The 18,836-nt window shown below is 46.8% G+C and overlaps 1 protein-coding gene across 2 annotated transcripts; it reads left to right on the forward strand.

Moving 5' to 3' along the window:
- Nucleotides 1-1,326: 1,326 nt before the first annotated feature.
- LOC308318821 (heat shock cognate 71 kDa protein-like) lies at nucleotides 1,327-18,661 on the forward strand. Of its 2 annotated transcripts, XM_080768482.1 has the most exons (10): nucleotides 1,327-1,448; nucleotides 5,332-5,544; nucleotides 6,053-6,258; nucleotides 7,125-7,277; nucleotides 8,582-8,913; nucleotides 11,350-11,573; nucleotides 12,240-12,442; nucleotides 14,055-14,253; nucleotides 15,062-15,294; nucleotides 16,987-18,661. In XM_080768482.1, the coding sequence occupies exons 2-10, from the start codon at nucleotides 5,340-5,342 to the stop codon at nucleotides 17,218-17,220; spliced, it is 1,989 nt and encodes a 662-aa protein (XP_080624608.1). In that variant the 5' UTR covers nucleotides 1,327-1,448; nucleotides 5,332-5,339; the 3' UTR covers nucleotides 17,221-18,661. The 2 variants fall into 2 exon arrangements, with proteins under 2 accessions (XP_080624608.1, XP_080624609.1); XM_080768483.1 differs by lacking the exons at nucleotides 1,327-1,448; nucleotides 5,332-5,544 and adding an exon at nucleotides 5,857-5,896.
- Nucleotides 18,662-18,836: the final 175 nt, after the last annotated feature.

Raw genomic sequence — 18,836 nt, forward strand, 5'->3', positions numbered from 1 at the left:
AGTCACAATGTGGGACAGACAGGGTCTCAATGTAAACACTGATGCCTGTCAGTCACAATGTGGGACAGGGTCTCCATTTGAACACTGATGCCTGTCAGTCACAATGTGGGACAGACAGGGTCTCCATTTGAACACTGATGCCTGTCAGTCACAATGTGGGACAGACAGGGTCTCCATTTGAACACTGATGCCTGTCAGTCACAATGTGGGACAGACAGGGTCTCCATTTGAACACTGATGTCTGTCAGTCACAATGTGGTACAGGGTCTCCATTTCAACACTGATGCCTGTCAGTCAAAATGTGGGACAGGGTCTCCATTTGAACACTGATGCCTGTCAGTCACAATGTGGGACAGACAGGGTCTCCATTTGAACACTGATGCCTGTCAGTCACAATGTGGGACAGACAGGGTCTCAGTGTGAACACTGATGCCTGTCAGTCACAATGTGGGACAGACAGGGTCTCCATTTGAACACTGATGCCTGTCAGTCACAATGTGGGACAGACAGGGTCTCCATTTGAACACTGATGCCTGTCAGTCACAATGTGGGACAGGGTCTCCATTTGAACACTGATGCCTGTCAGTCACAATGTGGGACAGACAGGGTCTCCATTTGAACACTGATGCCTGTCAGTCACAATGTGGGACAGACAGGGTCTCCATTTGAACACTGATGCCTGTCAGTCACAATGTGGGACAGACAGGGTCTCAATGTAAACACTGATGCCTGTCAGTCACAATGTGGGACAGACAGGGTCTCCATTTGAACACTGATGCCTGTCAGTCACAATGTGGGACAGACAGGGTCTCCATTTGAACACTGATGCCTGTCAGTCACAATGTGGGACAGACAGGGTCTCCATTTGAACACTGATGCCTGTCAGTCACAATGTGGGACAGGGTCTCCATTTGTTGGACGCCTGGAAAGTTTTGGTAACGATGAGGGACCACGACGTCCCACTTAAAAGCGGCCGGGGGGACATCATGGTCAGCCTAAATAACTATAGGACCTTTTACATACACGTAAACAGAGCACTTCTACATTGTGGCATTAATGCTAAATGTTTAGTCAAAGGAAAGAATACAATGAAAATGTAAAACCACTTCCGTCCACAACGGACTCTGAGCTATAATAATAACAACTCAGACGCTGCTGGTAATTTTCCCCAACAAACAAACGCCAGGCGGGCCCCTAGCCAGTCTAGAAGCTTCTGTTGGAGGAAGACACACATAAGTGTCACCTGACTCCGTGCTGGAATGTTGGACTGGGGGACAGTATATACGCTGTGGGGACGCGTCCCTCTGCCTCTCAGTCCGTCCGTCCGTCTGTCCGTGAGCACACAGGAGAGGAGAGCGGGACAGTCAGCCAGTCAGCCAGTTGTGGTGGGACCTGCACATTACAAGCAAAGTCTTTTAACTCTGTGAAAAGGTCAAGTCTTCAAGAAGGTAACCCGCTTGGGGTTTTCTTTTTTTGGTATACGTGGTTCTCGTATTTAACCACAGGGACCCATTTAGGTGTTTTAAGCATTCTGTTATACTCATTACCACCGAGTGCCGCGCTATGAGCTTGTACGTAGGTCTGCTATTTTTGAAAAATCGTGAAAATGTGCCAGCAATCTTTGAATATACATAGATTTTTACAGAAATAGTTTTTAACTCAGATTTACTGGGAGGGGTCCCTGGAACACCATATTTTCAGATGGGGGTCAGCGGCCAATTACATTATAATTCTGGGGGTCCTTGACATGACATATATTGAGAAGCACTGATATAGAAACATCAGTGGTTTGATTTTGTTTTAAATTATTTAGATTTTTTTAAATTTTGAAGTCAGGCCAAAATAGATTAGGTCATCTAAAAATAAAAACAATACTCGAAGAAGTTGGAACCCTGAGGGTTTCACAGCCATATGAGAACCACTGATAAGCGTCTGTCTGGGTGTGATTGTTCTGACATACTAACAGTCCGACAGGCATTCAAGTCTGACACACTATACCCCTAACCCTATACCCCTAACACAATACCCCTAACCTAACCCTAACCTCACAGGGAAGCCACGGGTTAGTTTTAACCGGCCACGCATGACAGGAGCAGCCTGGTTGTTTTGACCCGCCACACATGACAGGAGCCACCTGGTTGTTTTAACCCGCCACACATGACAGGAGCCACCTGGTTGTTTTAACCTGCCACGCATGACAGGAGCCACCTGGTTGTTTTAACCCGCCACGCATGCCAGGAGACACCTGGTTGTTTTAACCCGCCACGCATGACAGGCGCCACATGGTTGTTTTGACCCGCCACACATGACAGGCGCCACATGGTTGTTTTGACACGCCACACATGACAGGAGACACCTGGTTGTTTTAACCCGCCACACATGACAGGAGACACCTGGTTGTTTTGACCCGCCACACATGACAGGCGCCACATGGTTGTTTTGACCCGCCACACATGACAGGAGACACCTGGTTGTTTTAACCCGCCACACATGTCAGCAGCCACGGGCGAGTTTTAACGAGCCACGGGTTAGTTGTAACCGGTCACACATGTCGGGAACCCGGGGGTATTTAGGACCATTACATCAGAGCGCCCTGCAGCGATGTGCAGCAACGGAGCACATTTCAAGGAGAGCACCAGGCGCCATCTTGGATGTAGCTAGAAGTAGCTAGATGTAGCCAAAACATCCCCCGAGGCGATCGACGACAACGGGAGCTATGATTGATTTTAACGCGACTCGCGACGGGGCCGCGACGTCAAAAAACATAATCTTTGGTTTGAACTGGACGGAATGATTGAGATCAAGAGTTATTCACGCTTTAAGACTTTGGGACACCGAATGTTGCCCAACAGGCGTTCCCAGCCTGTGGAGCGATGCGCTCGGCTATCATATAGGACGGAGACCTCCGTTTCTGGCGCACAGGGTGTTAACTGGCCACGTATGTCGAGAGCCATGGTGCTGTCTGTCTGTCTGCCTGTCTGTCTGTCTGTCTGTCTGTCTGTCTGTCTGTCTGTCTGTCTGTCTGTCTGTCTGTCTGTCTGTCTGTCTGTCTGTCTGTCTGTCTGCCTGCCTGCCTGTCTGTCTGCTCCACGTCTTGCGAGAGGCTTGATGAATGCCTGAGTAACCCATATCTAGCAGCACAGCACACTATATTAATACATCTGTTACACATGCTGTCACTGCAGCACAAATAGTACCCCCCCCCCCCCCCCCTCCTCCCTCCCCCGTACTGTCAAGACATTTGACTCTTTACTACAAGACACTACGGTATCTGTACTCCAGTTAAATGTATAGCCTATACTGGAGTATACTTGCTTTTAAACCATACTTATACGACTTCACCACTTTTCAAGCTATATCTTCATATCATTTGACGTCACTCCTCCTCACTAACGTTCTTTTGCCACACGGGGTTTTTTCAGTTTTTCCAAGGAGGACAGTTCATAAACCTGTCCAGTGTCCACCTGAACATCATCGATTGGGGAATCCAAGATAATAGAGTCAAATAGAATAATAAGTATACATTTTGATGCCAGAACTTTTGTACTTTTGTTCTTAACCCATTTAGACCTGATGTCGAAATAAAAATTAAAATAAGTCTTCTAAATCCTGACAGTTTTCTGAAAAAACTATATGTTTCTATATCAGGTGGTTCTCAAACATTTTCATGTCAAGGACCCCCAACAATTATAATGAATGTGGCCCGCCGACCCTCATCTGAAAATATGTAGTTCCGCCTATAGAATGCGGGAATTACATACATTTTGACTTCCGGTCTTTTACTTGTAACCGGTGCATATTTCTATAATTGCAGTATATAATTGATACTTTTACTTAAAGTCAAATCATTTGAGTACTTCAGTTCCACCGCTGAGTATTTATGAAGTGTCACGGAGAGCCTGGCTGCGCATGCAGCGCTTGTGTCAGCACGTTTTCCTCAAACTGACAGCGACAGATATCCGAACAGAGTGTGAACGCATATCAGCTGCTGTCACCACGGTGCACACTAGTGGTGCACACGGTCATGATGTTAGGCATTAAAGGAGAATTCCATACTAGAAGGCTTTCTTACCTTTCATTGTAGTTGTTACGTCCCCATCAAAGAGGTCCAGGTGTTATTTTGTGCAAAAGCTCCTTATTGGCTATTTCCCCTACCATAAGCCCTAAATGAATTGCATTGAATTGAATGGGGCTATGGGGTGTTGTGCTAATTTGCTTATTTCCATCGAAATAAGTAGTAAAGTGTGGCGCTTGGGTTATTATTTACATTATGAAGAGAGGATATATACAAAAAGATTATAATTTTGAGCGATGGAAATAAGCGAATTAGCACAACACCCCATAGCCCCATTCAATTCAATGCAATTCATGTAGGGCTTATGTTAGGGGAAATAGCCAATAAGGAGCTTTTGCACAAAATAACACCTGGACCTCTTTGATGGGGACGTAACAACTACAAAGAAAGGTAAGAAAGCCTTTTAGTATGGAATTCTCCTTTAACCCATTTTGACCTTGATCTGAAATACGTTCTGAAATATGTTTTTTGGCCGGTGACCCCATCTCAAAATAGGTTGTAATTGTTCCAGGGACGCCCCCCCCCCCCCCCAGAAGCAAATATTTGAATTAAAAATGTCCGCTCTGAAAGAATATATATTCCACATTTTCACGATAAAAAAAACATTTTTGCAGATCTACAGCTCGTAGCGCCGCGGCACGGAGCTTGTAGATCTGCTATTTTTCAACAGCTAAAGTATAACATAATGCCTAAAACACCAAAAGGGGTTCCCGTCCAGAGTGTGGTTAAGGCCCGAGACCAAAAGGTCTTCTAAATAATAAAGCCATTATGTTATATCAAAGTGGTTCTCAAAAAAAACTGTGTACATTGGTGACTATAACTATAATCTACCTGATCTTGAGACCTACAAAATCGGAGGGGATTTTTTTTTCTTTTTTTTCTTATCAACTATAGTCCCAACAAGGTGAACTAGTGGATTTACTAGTCGACTATAGTTGCTTAACACATTCTGACCTGAGATCAGATTCATACGAGGTTTCCACTGGACACACACTGGTCTGATTAACCCATTCTGACCTGAGATCAGATTCTAAAAAATGTCAGTCGTTCTTCGATTTTTCAAAAATAGCAGACCTACAAGCTCGTATCGCGCCACTCGGTGGCGCGATATGAGCTTGTAGATCTGCTATTTTTCAATAGCTAAAGCATAACACGATGCTGACACCAAAATGGGTGCCCGGTCAGAATGGGTTAATTAATGCCCTAAACTAAATGTCTAGATACTAAGGTTGTCTTGTGGGGGCGGTGCCATGCAGGCACCATCATGTCTAAGGGACCGGCGGTGGGCATCGACCTGGGCACCACCTACTCCTGCGTGGGCATCTTCCAGCATGGCAAGGTGGAGATCATCGCCAACGACCAGGGCAACCGCACCACGCCCAGCTACGTGGCCTTCACGGACTCCGAGAGGCTGATCGGAGACGCCGCCAAGAACCAGGTGGCCATGAACCCCACCAACACTGTGTTCGGTACGAATTTAACCCTTATATGAACCCCACCAACACTGTGTTCGGTAAGAATTTAACCCTTATATGAACCCCACCAACACTGTGTTCGGTACGAATTTAACCCTTATGTGAACCCCACCAACACTGTGTTCGGTACGAATTTAACCCTTATATGAACCCCACCAACACCGTGTTCGGTAAGAATTTAACCCTTATATGAACCCCACCAACACTGTGTTCGGTAAGAATTTAACCCTTATATGAACCCCACCAACACTGTGTTCGGTACGAATTTAACCCTTATATGAACCCCACCAACACTGTGTTCGGTACGAATTTAACCCTTATATGAACCCCACCAACACCGTGTTCGGTAAGAATTTAACCCTTATGAAGCCCACCAACATGATCATCATTAGTCAGGTCATCATTAGTGAGGTCATCATTAGTGAGGTCATTAGTGAGGTCCTTAACAACATGGAACCACTGTCCCACGGTATGTGTCACGTGACCTCTCTCCCGCCTGCAGATGCCAAGCGGCTGATTGGCCGTAAGTTCGACGACCCCGTGGTGCAGTCGGACATGAAGCACTGGCCCTTCACGGTGGTGAGCGACGGAGGGAAGCCCAAGATGGAGGTGGAGTACAAGGGAGAGATGAAGTGCTTCTTCCCCGAGGAGGTCAGCTCCATGGTGCTCGTCAAGATGAAGGAGATCTCTGAGGCCTACCTGGGCAAGGTACGTTATTCTGTATGACCTATGACCTATGACCCTACCTGGGAAAGGTATGTTATTCTGTCTGACCTATGACCTATGAACCTACCTGGGCAAGGTACGTTACACTGTCTGACCTATGACCCATGACCCTACCTGGGCAAGGTACGTTATTCTGTCTGACCTATGACCTATGAACCTACCTGGGCAAGGTACGTTATACTGTCTGACCTATGACCTATGAACCTACCTGGGCAAGGTATACACACTGTCTGACCTATGACCTATGAACGAGCACCAGCTCAAGTGACTGAAGTCTGTTCGCGTTTCTCTCCAAAAGCTCTTGAATGTGATGGAATATGATTAAGGATTCAACGCACGCACGCACATCACCTCAAACTACCTTTTTCTTTAACCAATACCGATATTTCACTGTGTATGACATCACTGTGTATGCCTTCAGCCAGTGACCAACGCTGTGGTCACATAATTATCTTTATTATATGGGCTCTATTTTCATCCACATGCTAAACCCCATATCCCTAAAGTTTTTTCTTTCTTTTTTTACCTTGTTTCTTTTTTTTTAGAGCTTGTAGATCAATTCTTGGGGCCTTGGCCTGGCCAAACAGATCAATAATGGGGCCCCTGGCCTGGCCAAACACAGATCGATTCTGGGGGCCCTGGCCTGGCCAAACACAGATCGATTCTGGGGGCCCTGGCCTGGCCAAACGCATATCAATTCTGGGGGCCCGGGCCTTGACATAGAAACGGGTTTTTCAGAACACTGTTGAAGACTTTTTTCTTTTTTTTTTTAGAATCTGCATCAGGTCTAAATGTATAGTGTATTTATTGTACTGTGTGTGTGTGTGTGTGCGTGCGTGCGTCACCAGCCCGTGAACAACGCGGTGGTCACGGTCCCGGCGTACTTCAACGACTCCCAGCGTCAGGCCACCAAGGACGCCGGCGTCATCGCCGGCCTCAACGTGCTGCGCATCATCAACGAGCCCACGGCCGCCGCCATCGCCTACGGACTGGACAAGAAGGTATAGTTTTACACACCGCTTAGAGAAGACGTATAATTATGCCACTTGTGCATCTTAGAGAAGACGTATAATTATGCCACTTGTGCATCTTAGAGAAGACGTATAATTATGCCACTTGTGCATCTTAGATAAGACCAAGCATATCATATACTTGATCTTATCTAAGATGCACAAGTGGCAGAAGCACGTCATTTCTCTATGGAAAATAACATGCAGGGCTCATCTTAAAATCAAATGTTTCATAGAAGCATTGTGGTCCAAAAATAAACGAGCTGTCTCGGTGTTATTGTCAGGTCAGGAACTCATTCACTAGCAGTAACGTAAGCGTTTTCTCTCAGTCAGTTGATTCTTCATATTATTTTTCCAAACCCAGTACTTATATGAGGCGATCTAAAATCCCCCCAATATGGGGATTACAATGCAACGTAAAAAAACTACATGAACCCATGGATTTGCGCCCTCTACCGATGTTGACGTCAGAGGACTTCGGTGCTCCATTCACAGGCGCTTATAGAACCTTTAAAAATCTACAATGTAGACAATATATTCTTATGGAGGGGGGTGTGACGGCCCTGCCCCCTCTGCCTCTGCTCAGCAGGCTACCAGGCAGCCTGCGTGATTAGGGCAGAGTGGAGCAGGCCGTCAGGCCACCTGTGTACACCTGAGAGGGGCGTGGTCTGGGAGAGTATATAAGGGCCTCTCCTTCCATGCTCTCCAGCCAGTTATCTTACCTTCCCTTCCAAGCAGTTTCACACCTTTTAACAACACACACACAGCACACTCCATACATCCATACACTGCATACATGACTGATCATCACTGACGTTGTCACATCTCATACCAGTTAATTTGATTATTCCTTAACTTATTTTAATTTAGAATAACGAATATATAATATAAAAGGTTTGCCTTGTGTGTGGACTCCCTTTTTGGTCATGCACTGTATTGCCCTAGAGCGCAAAGTCTCGCACATCCAGTGTCTGTGGAATTGGCATTGCATTGCATTCTGTTTCTGTATAACCCATTCTGACCGGGAACCCATTTCGGTGTCAGCATCATGTTATGCTTTAGCTATTGAAAAATAGCAGATCTACAAGCTCGTAGCGCGCCACCGAGTGGCGCGCTACGAGCTTGTAGGTCTGCTATTTTTGAAAAAATCGAAGAACGCCTGACATTTTTTAGAATCTGATCTCAGGTCAGAATGGGTTATAATCAGACCAGTGTGTGTCCAGTGGAAACCTCGTATGAATCTGATCTCAGGTCAGAATGGGATAAAGTCCTCTCTCTCTCGCCTCCCCCCGTAGGTGGGCGGGGAGCGCAACGTGCTGATCTTCGACCTGGGCGGCGGCACCTTCGACGTGTCCATCCTGACCATCGAGGACGGCATCTTCGAGGTCAAGTCCACGGCGGGCGACACGCACCTGGGCGGCGAGGACTTCGACAACCGCATGGTTAACCACTTCGTGGCGGAGTTCAAGCGCAAGTTCAAGAAGGACATCGTGGGCAACAAGCGCGCCGTGCGCCGCCTGCGCACGGCCTGCGAGCGCGCCAAGCGCACGCTGTCCAGCAGCACGCAGGCCAGCATCGAGATAGACTCGCTGTACGAGGGCTCCGACTTCTACACCTCCATCACCAGGTCAGTGCACTTATGAGTGTACTTATGTACTTATGAGTGTACTTATGTACTTATGAGTATACTTATGTACTTATGAGTGTACTTATGTAGGCTACTTATGACGAGGGAGCTGACTTCTACGATCATATGGTCAGTACACTTATTATGAGTATACTTATGGACTTATGACGAGGGAGCTGACTTCTATACGATCATATGGTCAGTATGCTTATGAGTGTACTCATATACTCGTAAGTAATCGTATACTCGTAAAGAAATGAAAATGTGAGTAGCCTACTTTGTCCGCCATTTAGTACATTTTTGGGGTTTTTGAAATTCCAATTTTTTTATGTATTACTATAAACTCTATATGAGAGAGTCAGACTTCTATACACTATATCAGTCCTGATATGATATGATATGATATATGATATATGATATGAGTCCACTTCGATCACCAGGTCAGTATACTGTACTTATGAGTACTTATAGGGATGTCCCGATCACACTTTTTGCTCTCGATCCAATTCCGATCATTAGATATTTAGCATCTGCCGATATCGATTTTTCCCCATCCGATATTTATATTTTTATGGAACAGTTATGCCACATCGCTATAGCACAATATCCAAAATCTAAATCTATAGTGATACTATAGGGATGTCCTGATCACGTCGCTTTGCCCCCCATTCCGATTCCGATCATTTGAAAATGACGCGATCGGCTCCGATTTCCGACCGGATCGGGACAATCCTAAATTATGAGTACATTTTTGTACGCGGGAGCCGACTTCTATACACCTCGATCACACGGTATACGTTTATACTTTTCTTTCTTTTCAACTTTTCTTTTCAATTTTGTTTATAAAACCGGTTTGATCCAATCAGGACAGAGAACATTATTTATTTTTTCCCCCTATAGTCGTGGCGTATTGTTTCAGTGATCTATAATATATCCTAACCTTTAAGAGGCAGCGGTCATGGCCGAATGGTTAGCGGAGCGGTCTTGATATCGGAAGGTCGCTATAGTTTGTATCCCCGGACCGGCACGTTAAAATTACTACCGCTGAAGTGCCCTTGAGCAAGGCAACCTCTACCATGAAATGTTCTATGAGCAGGGCCGGGCTGTAAACAAGTTATTGAGCTTATAGTCCAGTTACCCTGCAGGGTAAACATAGTACCTTTCCTGTCCTTAGTCCAGTTACACTGCAGGGTAAACATAGTACCTTTCCTGTTCTTAACCCAGTTACCCTGCAGGGTAAACATAGTACCTTTCCTGTCCTTAACCCAGTTACCCTGCAGGGTAAACATAGTACCTTTCCTGTTCTTAACCCAGTTACCCTGCAGGGTAAACATGGTACCTTTCCTGTCCTTAGTCCAGTTACCCTGCAGGGTAAACATGGTACCTTTCCTGTCCTTAGTCCAGTTACCCTGCAGGGTAAACATGGTACCTTTCCTGTCCTTAGTCCAGTTACCCTGCAGGGTAAACATGGTACCTTTCCTGTCCTTAGTCCAGTTACCCTGCAGGGTAAACATGGTACCTTTCCTGTCCTTAGTCCAGTTACCCTGCAGGGTAAACATGGTACCTTTCCTTAGTCCAGTTACCCTGCAGGGTAAACATGGTACCTTTCCTTAGTCCAGTTACCCTGCAGGGTAAACATGGTACCTTTCCTTAGTCCAGTTACCCTGCAGGGTAAACATGGTACCTTTCCTTAGTCCAGTTACCCTGCAGGGTAAACATAGTACCTTTCCTGTCCTTAGTCCAGTTACCCTGCAGGGTAAACATGGTACCTTTCCTGTTCTTAACCCAGTTACCCTGCAGGGTAAACATAGTACCTTTCCTGTCCTTAACCCAGTTACCCTGCAGGGTAAACATGGTACCTTTCCTGTCCTTAACCCAGTTACCCTGCAGGGTAAACATGGTACCTTTCCTGTTCTTAACCCAGTTACCCTGCAGGGTAAACATGGTACCTTTCCTGTTCTTAACCCAGTTACCCTGCAGGGTAAACATGGTACCTTTCCTGTCCTTAGTCCAGTTACCCTGCAGGGTAAACATGGTACCTTTCCTGTTCTTAACCCAGTTACCCTGCAGGGTAAACATGGTACCTTTCCTGTTCTTAACCCAGTTACCCTGCAGGGTAAACATAGTACCTTTCCTGTCCTTAACCCAGTTACCCTGCAGGGTAAACATAGTACCTTTCCTGTCCTTAGTCCAGTTACCCTGCAGGGTAAACATGGTACCTTTCCTTAGTCCAGTTACCCTGCAGGGTAAACATAGTACCTTTCCTTTCCTTAGTCCAGTTACCCTGCAGGGTAAACATAGTACCTTTCATTTCCTTAGTCCAGTTACCCTGCAGGGTAAACATAGTACCTTTCCTGTCCTTAACCCAGTTACCCTGCAGGGTAAACATGGTACCGTTCCTGTCCTTAACCCCATGTGTGTCCGCCCCAAACCCAGGGCCCGCTTTGAGGAGCTGAACGCCGACCTGTTCCGTGGAACTCTGGACCCGGTGGAGAAGTCCATGAGGGACGCCAAGATGGACAAGGCCCAGATCCACGACATCGTCCTGGTGGGCGGCTCCACGCGCATCCCCAAGATCCAGAAGCTGCTGCAGGACTTGTTCAACGGCCGCGAGCTCAACAAGAGCATCAACCCTGACGAGGCGGTGGCCTACGGGGCCGGTAAGGAGGAGGAGCTATAGTGGCCCTCTCCATCGTCAAAGTTGCCCACCCCTGATGAAGGATACATGTTTAATAGATCTGATCTTGATGGTGTCTCCCTTATATACTTGTAGCCTACAAACTGCCTCCCCCTGGTCAGCCGGGGCGCCTGATGGAGGGGAAAGGAACTGGTTGGAATAACGTGTTCCTTCCACGCGCTATACGTCCAACCAGGGAAACTCCCCCCTGTCAGGTGTAAAGGAGCAACTTGGACACTCGGGCATGAAGGAAGCATGAGTTCAAGTCCGTTGCTCTCCCCTTGTCCCCCATATATGGGGACTAGGTTGGTCTCCCCTTGTCCCCCATATATGGGGACTAGGTTGGTCTCCCCTTGTCCCCCATATATGGGGACTAGGTTGGTCTCCCCTTGTCCCCCATATATGGGGACTAGGTTGGTCTCCCCTTGTCCCCCATATATGGGGACTATAGGTTGGTCTCCCCTTGTCCCCCATATATGGGGACTAGGTTGGTGGAGGGTGTGTAGAGCCCAGGATCACATCAGATGATTGACACAGGGGTGAAAAATGGGTTACAAAATCGTGGGATAAAAACAAATTATAAAAATAACACCTGTAGCCGTGCAGGGCAGGCGGCCATCTTGACGGTGTCTCCCTTATACACTTGTAGCCGTACAGGCGGCCATCTTGGCCGGCGACAAGTCGGAGAACGTGCAGGACCTCCTGCTGCTGGACGTCACGCCTCTGTCGCTGGGCATCGAGACGGCCGGCGGCGTGATGACCGTCCTCATCAAGAGGAACACCACCATCCCCACCAAGCAGACGCAGACCTTCACCACCTACTCTGACAACCAGCCCGGGGTTCTCATCCAGGTTAGTTTAACCACCTACTCTGACAACCAGCCCGGGGTTCTCATCCAGGTTAGTTTAACCACCTACTCTGACAACCAGCCTGGGGTTCTCATCCAGGTTAGTTTAACCACCTACGCCGTTCCACACTAAGCACACCCCGACCGCTGTCGCCTCACAGCTAGAAGGTCCTGGGTGTTCCCTCCTCCGGGGGTCATCGGTGTCCCATACCCGAGGCGGGGTTGGCGAAAGGGCCTTTCCTAGTAGAGTTTACATGTTCTCCCCGTGTCCCCTATAGGGTAAGTACCCTCACATGTTCTCCCCGTGTCCCCTAGGGTAGGTATACCATCACATGTTCTCCCCGTGTCCCCTAGGGTAGGTACCCCTCACATGTTCTACCTGTGTCCCCTAGGGTAGGTATACCCTCACTTGTTCTCCCCGTGTCCCCTAGGGTAGGTACCCTCACATGTTCTCCCCGTGTCCCCTAGGGTAGGTACCCTCACATGTTCTCCCCGTGTCCCCTAGGGTAGGTACCCTCACATGTTCTCCCCGTGTCCCCTAGGGTAGGTACCCTCACATGTTCTCCCCGTGTCCCCTAGGGTAGGTACCCTCACATGTTCTCCCCGTGTCCCCTAGGGTAGGTACCCCTCACATGTTCTACCCGTGTCCCCTAGCGTAGATACCCTCACATGTTCTCCCCGTGTCCCCTAGGATAGATACCCTCACATGTTCTCCCCGTGTCCCCTTGGGTAGTACTAGGTACCCTCACAAAAAACATGCCTCCCCCTGGCCAGCTGGGGCGCCTGATGGAGGGGAAAGGAAACGATGGGTTCCTTCCACACGATACGTCCAACCGGTGAAACTCCCCCCTGTCAGGTGAAGCGGCCGGCTCACTCCTCATGCATTGAAGGAAAGCATGAGCTCAGTTCAGGGTTCTCCCCAGGTTGGCAGAGGGAGAGTATATATACACGCGCGCAGGATTACAGTTTAGGCACCGGCTAAAAATATGACAGATATTCTACTGTTAGATGGCTGTTAGGTTCTTAGCTTCCTTATGACTCGTGATGACTATATTTTTCTATATGTATTTGATGTATTATATATTTATGTATTTGATGTATTTCCATATGTTGTTCTTGCTTACTGTATAAATCGCTCTGGATTAACTCATTTTGGACTGATGTCGATTTAAAAAACGGCTTCGAAATCCTAATAGTTCTCTGAAAAAAAACATGTTTCTATGTCAGTTTTGCTCAACCCTTTTCATGTCAAGGACCCCCAGAATTATCTGTATTGGATCACGTCGAACCCCCATCTCAAAATATGTTGTTCCAGCGACCCCCTATAGAAGCAAATATTTTAGTTAAAAATGTTTGCTCTGAAATATATATTCAAAGATTTGCACCACATTTTCACAACTTTTCAAAATAGCAGACCTATACAAGCTCGTAGCGCGCCACTCGGTGGCGCGCTACGAGCTTGTAGATCTGCTATTTTTCAATAGCTAAAGCATAACATGATGCTTTAAAACACCAAGAGGGGTTCCCGCCCCCAGAATGGATTAAGAGCGTCTGATGAATGCCTGAATTTGATAAATTGAAATAAACAAACCGTGGCCCCTTTAAATCTCTCCCAGGTGTACGAGGGCGAGCGGGCCATGACGAAGGACAACAACATCCTGGGGAAGTTCGACCTGACGGGCATCCCCCCCGCGCCCCGCGGCGTCCCGCAGATCGAGGTGACCTTCGATATCGACGCCAACGGCATCCTCAACGTCACGGCGGCCGACAAGAGCACGGGCAAGGAGAACAAGATCACCATCACCAACGACAAAGGTCCTCCATCTTTTATCTTTATGGGTTTCCTACATTTTGATTGTATATTTATTTAGTAATTTGAAAAACAAAAAGCAAGGGCACGGTGGCACAGTTCGGTATAGTGCTATATGTCGCTATTATGTCGGAAAGGTAAAGTATAGCAACATACAGTAGATGATAAATTATACCGATATGTTTATTTAGATGTTTCTGTGTACAGTGGGCCATGTATGATAGAATGGTTATGTGTACAGTGGTGACCTCATATGTTGGGGCATGTGGAGTTTGCTTTGGAGTTGCCCCAAACTGCAAGTGCACATTTGACTGAGGAGTCTGCTATAAACACAACACGAGATATATAAGCTAGACAGCTATAAACACAACACCAGATATATAAGCTAGATAGCTATAAACACAACACCAGATATATAGCTAGATCTAGATGGCTATAAACACAACACCAGATATATAGCTAGATCTAGATGGCTATAAACACAACACCAGATATATAGCTAGATAGCTATAAACACAACACGAGGTATATAAGCTAGACAGCTATAAACACAACACGAGGTATATAGCTAGATGGCTATAAACACAACACCAGATATATAGCTAGATAGCTATAAACACAACACGAGGTATATAAGCTAGACAGCTATAAACACAACACGAGGTTCACGCCTCTCCAAGGAGGACATCCCTAATATGAATACTATCCCCTGCAGGTCGCCTCTCCAAGGAGGTCATCCCTAATATGAATACTATCCCCTGCAGGTCGCCTCTCCAAGGAGGACATCCCTAATATTAATACTATCCCCTGCAGGTCGCCTCTCCAAGGAGGACATCGAGCGCATGGTGCAGGAGGCCGACCAGTACAAGGCAGAGGACGAGGCCCAGAAGGAGAAGGTGACGGCCAAGAACTCGGTGGAGTCCATGGCCTTCAACATGAAGAGCACCGTGGAGGACGAGAAGCTGCAGGACAAGATCAGCCCCGAGGACAGGAAGACCATCGTGGACAAATGCAACGAGGTCATATCCTGGCTGGACAGGAACCAGGTGAGGCTTCCCCCCCCCCCCCCCCCGAGCCTTAGCCTCGGTCCCAGGCTTACTTATCTTATCTTACAGGTCCTTACAGGCTTACTTATCTGCGAAAAGAAAAGCCTGGTCACAACGTAAGGCTTCAAGGCTATTTCCCCCGGATACGATATTTTCCCCGAGCAATCACAACACTTTGAGTTTCATTCGCTTGTCTTGATCGGCCCAAAATATTGTGTTTGTTGTCATGATTTCTCACGATCCGAGTTGGCTTTGTCCGCGGCGTATAGCCGTCTTTATATAAGTACTTTTTGAAAAGCCTATGGATAAAATGAATGGAGAATCATTTCCTGGTCGTTCTGAAAGGGGGCGGGCCTGCGACGCTCTATAGGCAGCTCCCGGCAGGGAGTAGTAGACGTAGACAATCTAGTAGACGCAGCTGCGCGACATGAGACTAATTAATTAGAACGACAGAGAGGTGTGTGTGTATGTGTGTGTGTGTGTGTGTGTGTTTGTGTGTGTGTGTGTACGGGTGTGTGCGTCAATTTAACAAAGGTGCAGACGATCAGAAATCAGCAGAGAGTTGTGCTACTCTATGCCGAATTGAAGTGAACTCGGTCCCCAGACTTTTTCTCTCTCCCTGGGAATAAAAACGTCTGGGTTTCCGAGGCTATATAAGTGACCCAGCTTGACCGAGGGGCTGCCATAGTGCAGCCTCCAGCTTTTCACCAGAAGAGAACAACTTCATTGGGTTTTTTTTTCATATTGTTTGATATCATTGAAAATGCGCTATAGGACGTGTATCCTATAGAAACCCGTCGATTGGATTGCTTATGACACGTCGGATTATGACACTGAACCAGTTAAGCAGTAAAATAATTAGTTTAGTGTATTAGTTTGTTTTTTTCTTCCATACAAAACATTCTTAGTTCATCAGTATTTTTTCTTATTCTGGAAAGAAAAAAGGGTAAAGACTGAAGCCTATAGGCTTATTACGTCTACCCTTTTGTCCATTAAATTAAAATAATATAAATGCTAATATATATGTACATCCCTTTTACAGGTCCTCAAACAACATTTCTACTGAACAGTGCAACATTCAAGTTTTTCTTTTCTTTTTTTTTTGAGTGGTGCAACTCCACTCCTACAACCAGCAATCCAGTCCATGTATACCTGTTTGTGTACCTCAATGTGTACGTCAATGAGCACGAGTATGTTACTTATTTATACCAGTAGGGGGCGCCAGAAACAGAGAGATAGGGGTAGTGCTGTGTCTCTAATGTGAGAGAGAGAGAGAGAGAGAGGGGGGGGGGGAATTGCACCACTCAGTTCACACGGGTGTGATTTTTTTTTTTTAAACAGGCAAAAAAAACAGGCAATTAACCCATTCTGACCTGAGATCAGATTCATACGAGGTTTCCACTGGACACTACACTGGTCTGATGAACCCATTCTGACCTGAGATCAGATTCTAAAAAATGTCAGTCGTTCTTCGATTTTTCAAAAATAGCAGACCTACAAGCTCGTAGCGCGCCACTCGGTGGCGCGCTATGAGCTTGTAGATCTGCTATTTTCCAATAGCTATAGCATAACATGATGCGAACACCAAAACGGGTTCCCATTCAGAATGGGTTAAAGAGCGTATAACTGTCAGTTCTCCCAGAATGCATCACCTTCTTTCTGTCCGTCCGTCCGTCCGTCTCTTCTTTCCAGACCGCGGAGAAGGATGAGTACGAGCACCAGCTGAAGGACCTGGAGAAGGTGTGCAACCCCATCGTCACCAAGCTGTACCAGAGCGGAGGCATGCCCGAAGGGGGCATGGGAGGCGGCGGCATGGGGGGCATGCCCGGCGGCATGGGGGGCATGCCCGGGGGCGGCATGGGAGGAATGGGAGGAATGGGAGGAGGCTCCGGCGGCTCCGGTCCGACCATCGAGGAGGTGGACTAGAGAGACGCCGTCCTCCGTCCGCCTGTAAACCCAGACAGTAATAAGTATATATATATATATATATATAGCGTCAAGACGCGTCGAGAAAGCGCCTATAATGTCGTCCAGGTTTCATTTCCTTGGGGTTTTTTTTCTTTTTTAAAGACCCGTTCAGACCTGAGAACTGATTCTACACGAATGTCTTCTAAAATCCTGACCGTTTCTATGTCGTTCTCAAAACATTTTCCCCACGTGTGATTGGCCCCCGCCGACCCCCATCTGAAAAGATGTTGTTCCAGGGGAATCGCGCGAAGCAAAGATTTCAGTTAAAAACGTTACCTGAAATGAGATATTTTCAAAGATTTGCACCACATGATTTTCATGATAAAAAAAGAATAGCAGATCTACAAGCTCATAGAGCTTGTATATCTGCTATTCTTCAATAGCTAAAGTATAACTTAATGCTTTTATTTTGCTGACTCCACAAGTTATAGCATCATTTCCATCCCCCGGCTGTCTAAAAATCCAGAAGAGACACCTGGAATGTCCGACTTCCGGCGTTTTCTCGACGTCTCTTGGCGTCTCTACGGTCTACAGGCTCTCTTAGATCGGATCCCCGAACAAGCTCAACGTAAAAGTAACACTCTGGCTGAACAACGTCTCTGCTCTCTAAACGGTTAAATAGATGGTAAACGGTGCCTTTATTTGTATAGAGCGCTTAGCGCTTTTACCCTTAAGCGCTTTGCATAGATTGATGTGCATTGATTGCATTCACCCATTCACACGCGCATCCATACAGCTTTACATGGATTGTGCATTACATTCACCCATTCACACGCGCATCCATACAGCTTTACATGGATTGTGCATTACATTCACACACGCATTCATACACCGATGGTGGACGGAAAGGTACCATGTTTACCCAGGGTAACTGGACTAAACTCAAGAACTTGTTTACAGCCAGGCCCTGCTCATAGATAGAACATTTCATGGTAGGGGGTTCAATGCCTTGCTCAAAGGGCACTTCAGCGGTGGTAATTTTAACGTGCCGGTCCGGGGGATACGAACTATAGCGACCTTCACGATATCAAGACCGCTCCGCAAACCGTCCGGCCACCGCTGCCCCCTAAACCATGCAAGGCACCAACTGTAGGGTTGTAGGTCGGGAGCAATGAGGGGTTCAGAGTCTTCCTCAAGGACACCATCGACACTAACTCTGGGGGAGCCCACAGGGATCGAACCCGGACGTGGGCCCGCTCTCCCCCCGTAGCACACTATCGCTGATTGTCGCACAGCGGTTCTCAACCTTTTCAGGCCGTGTCCACCCCAGCATAATTATACATTATCACATTTTCCATAATCCAGCTCATTTCATCCCTCATGTATTTATTAAACAAAAGTGTTCCATAATCCAGCTCATATTTCATGAATTTAATAAAGATCAGCCATGGGATTCTGATTACTTTTGTCAGACTCTTTCTTATACATTCACGTCATTTACATTTCATTTACTTATCAAAGGTTGGTATGGTGCAAAAAATGTTTAGATTATTTAGTTTTTCATAGTGTTTTACTCCTACACACAAGGAATTGAAGTCACAAGGAATTCACTTCTGGTTCTATAGTGTTCTATA

Source organism: Protomyctophum bolini (genome assembly GCF_963924005.1).
Source record: "Protomyctophum bolini genome assembly, chromosome: 7".
Lineage (NCBI taxonomy): Eukaryota > Metazoa > Chordata > Actinopteri > Myctophiformes > Myctophidae > Protomyctophum > Protomyctophum bolini.

What these genes read in the sequence shown, in the direction of transcription:
- LOC308318821 (XM_080768482.1), top strand. Translation starts at nt 5,340, where the DNA reads ATGTCTAAGGGACCGGCGGTGGGCATCGACCTGGGCACCACCTACTCC. An exon ending in GGCGGTGGCCTACGGGGCCG is followed by an intron (nt 11,574 to 12,239) that starts GTAAGGAGGAGG and finishes ATACACTTGTAG; the next exon opens with CCGTACAGGCGGCCATCTTG. An exon ending in CCTGGCTGGACAGGAACCAG is followed by an intron (nt 15,295 to 16,986) that starts GTGAGGCTTCCC and finishes TCTTCTTTCCAG; the next exon opens with ACCGCGGAGAAGGATGAGTA.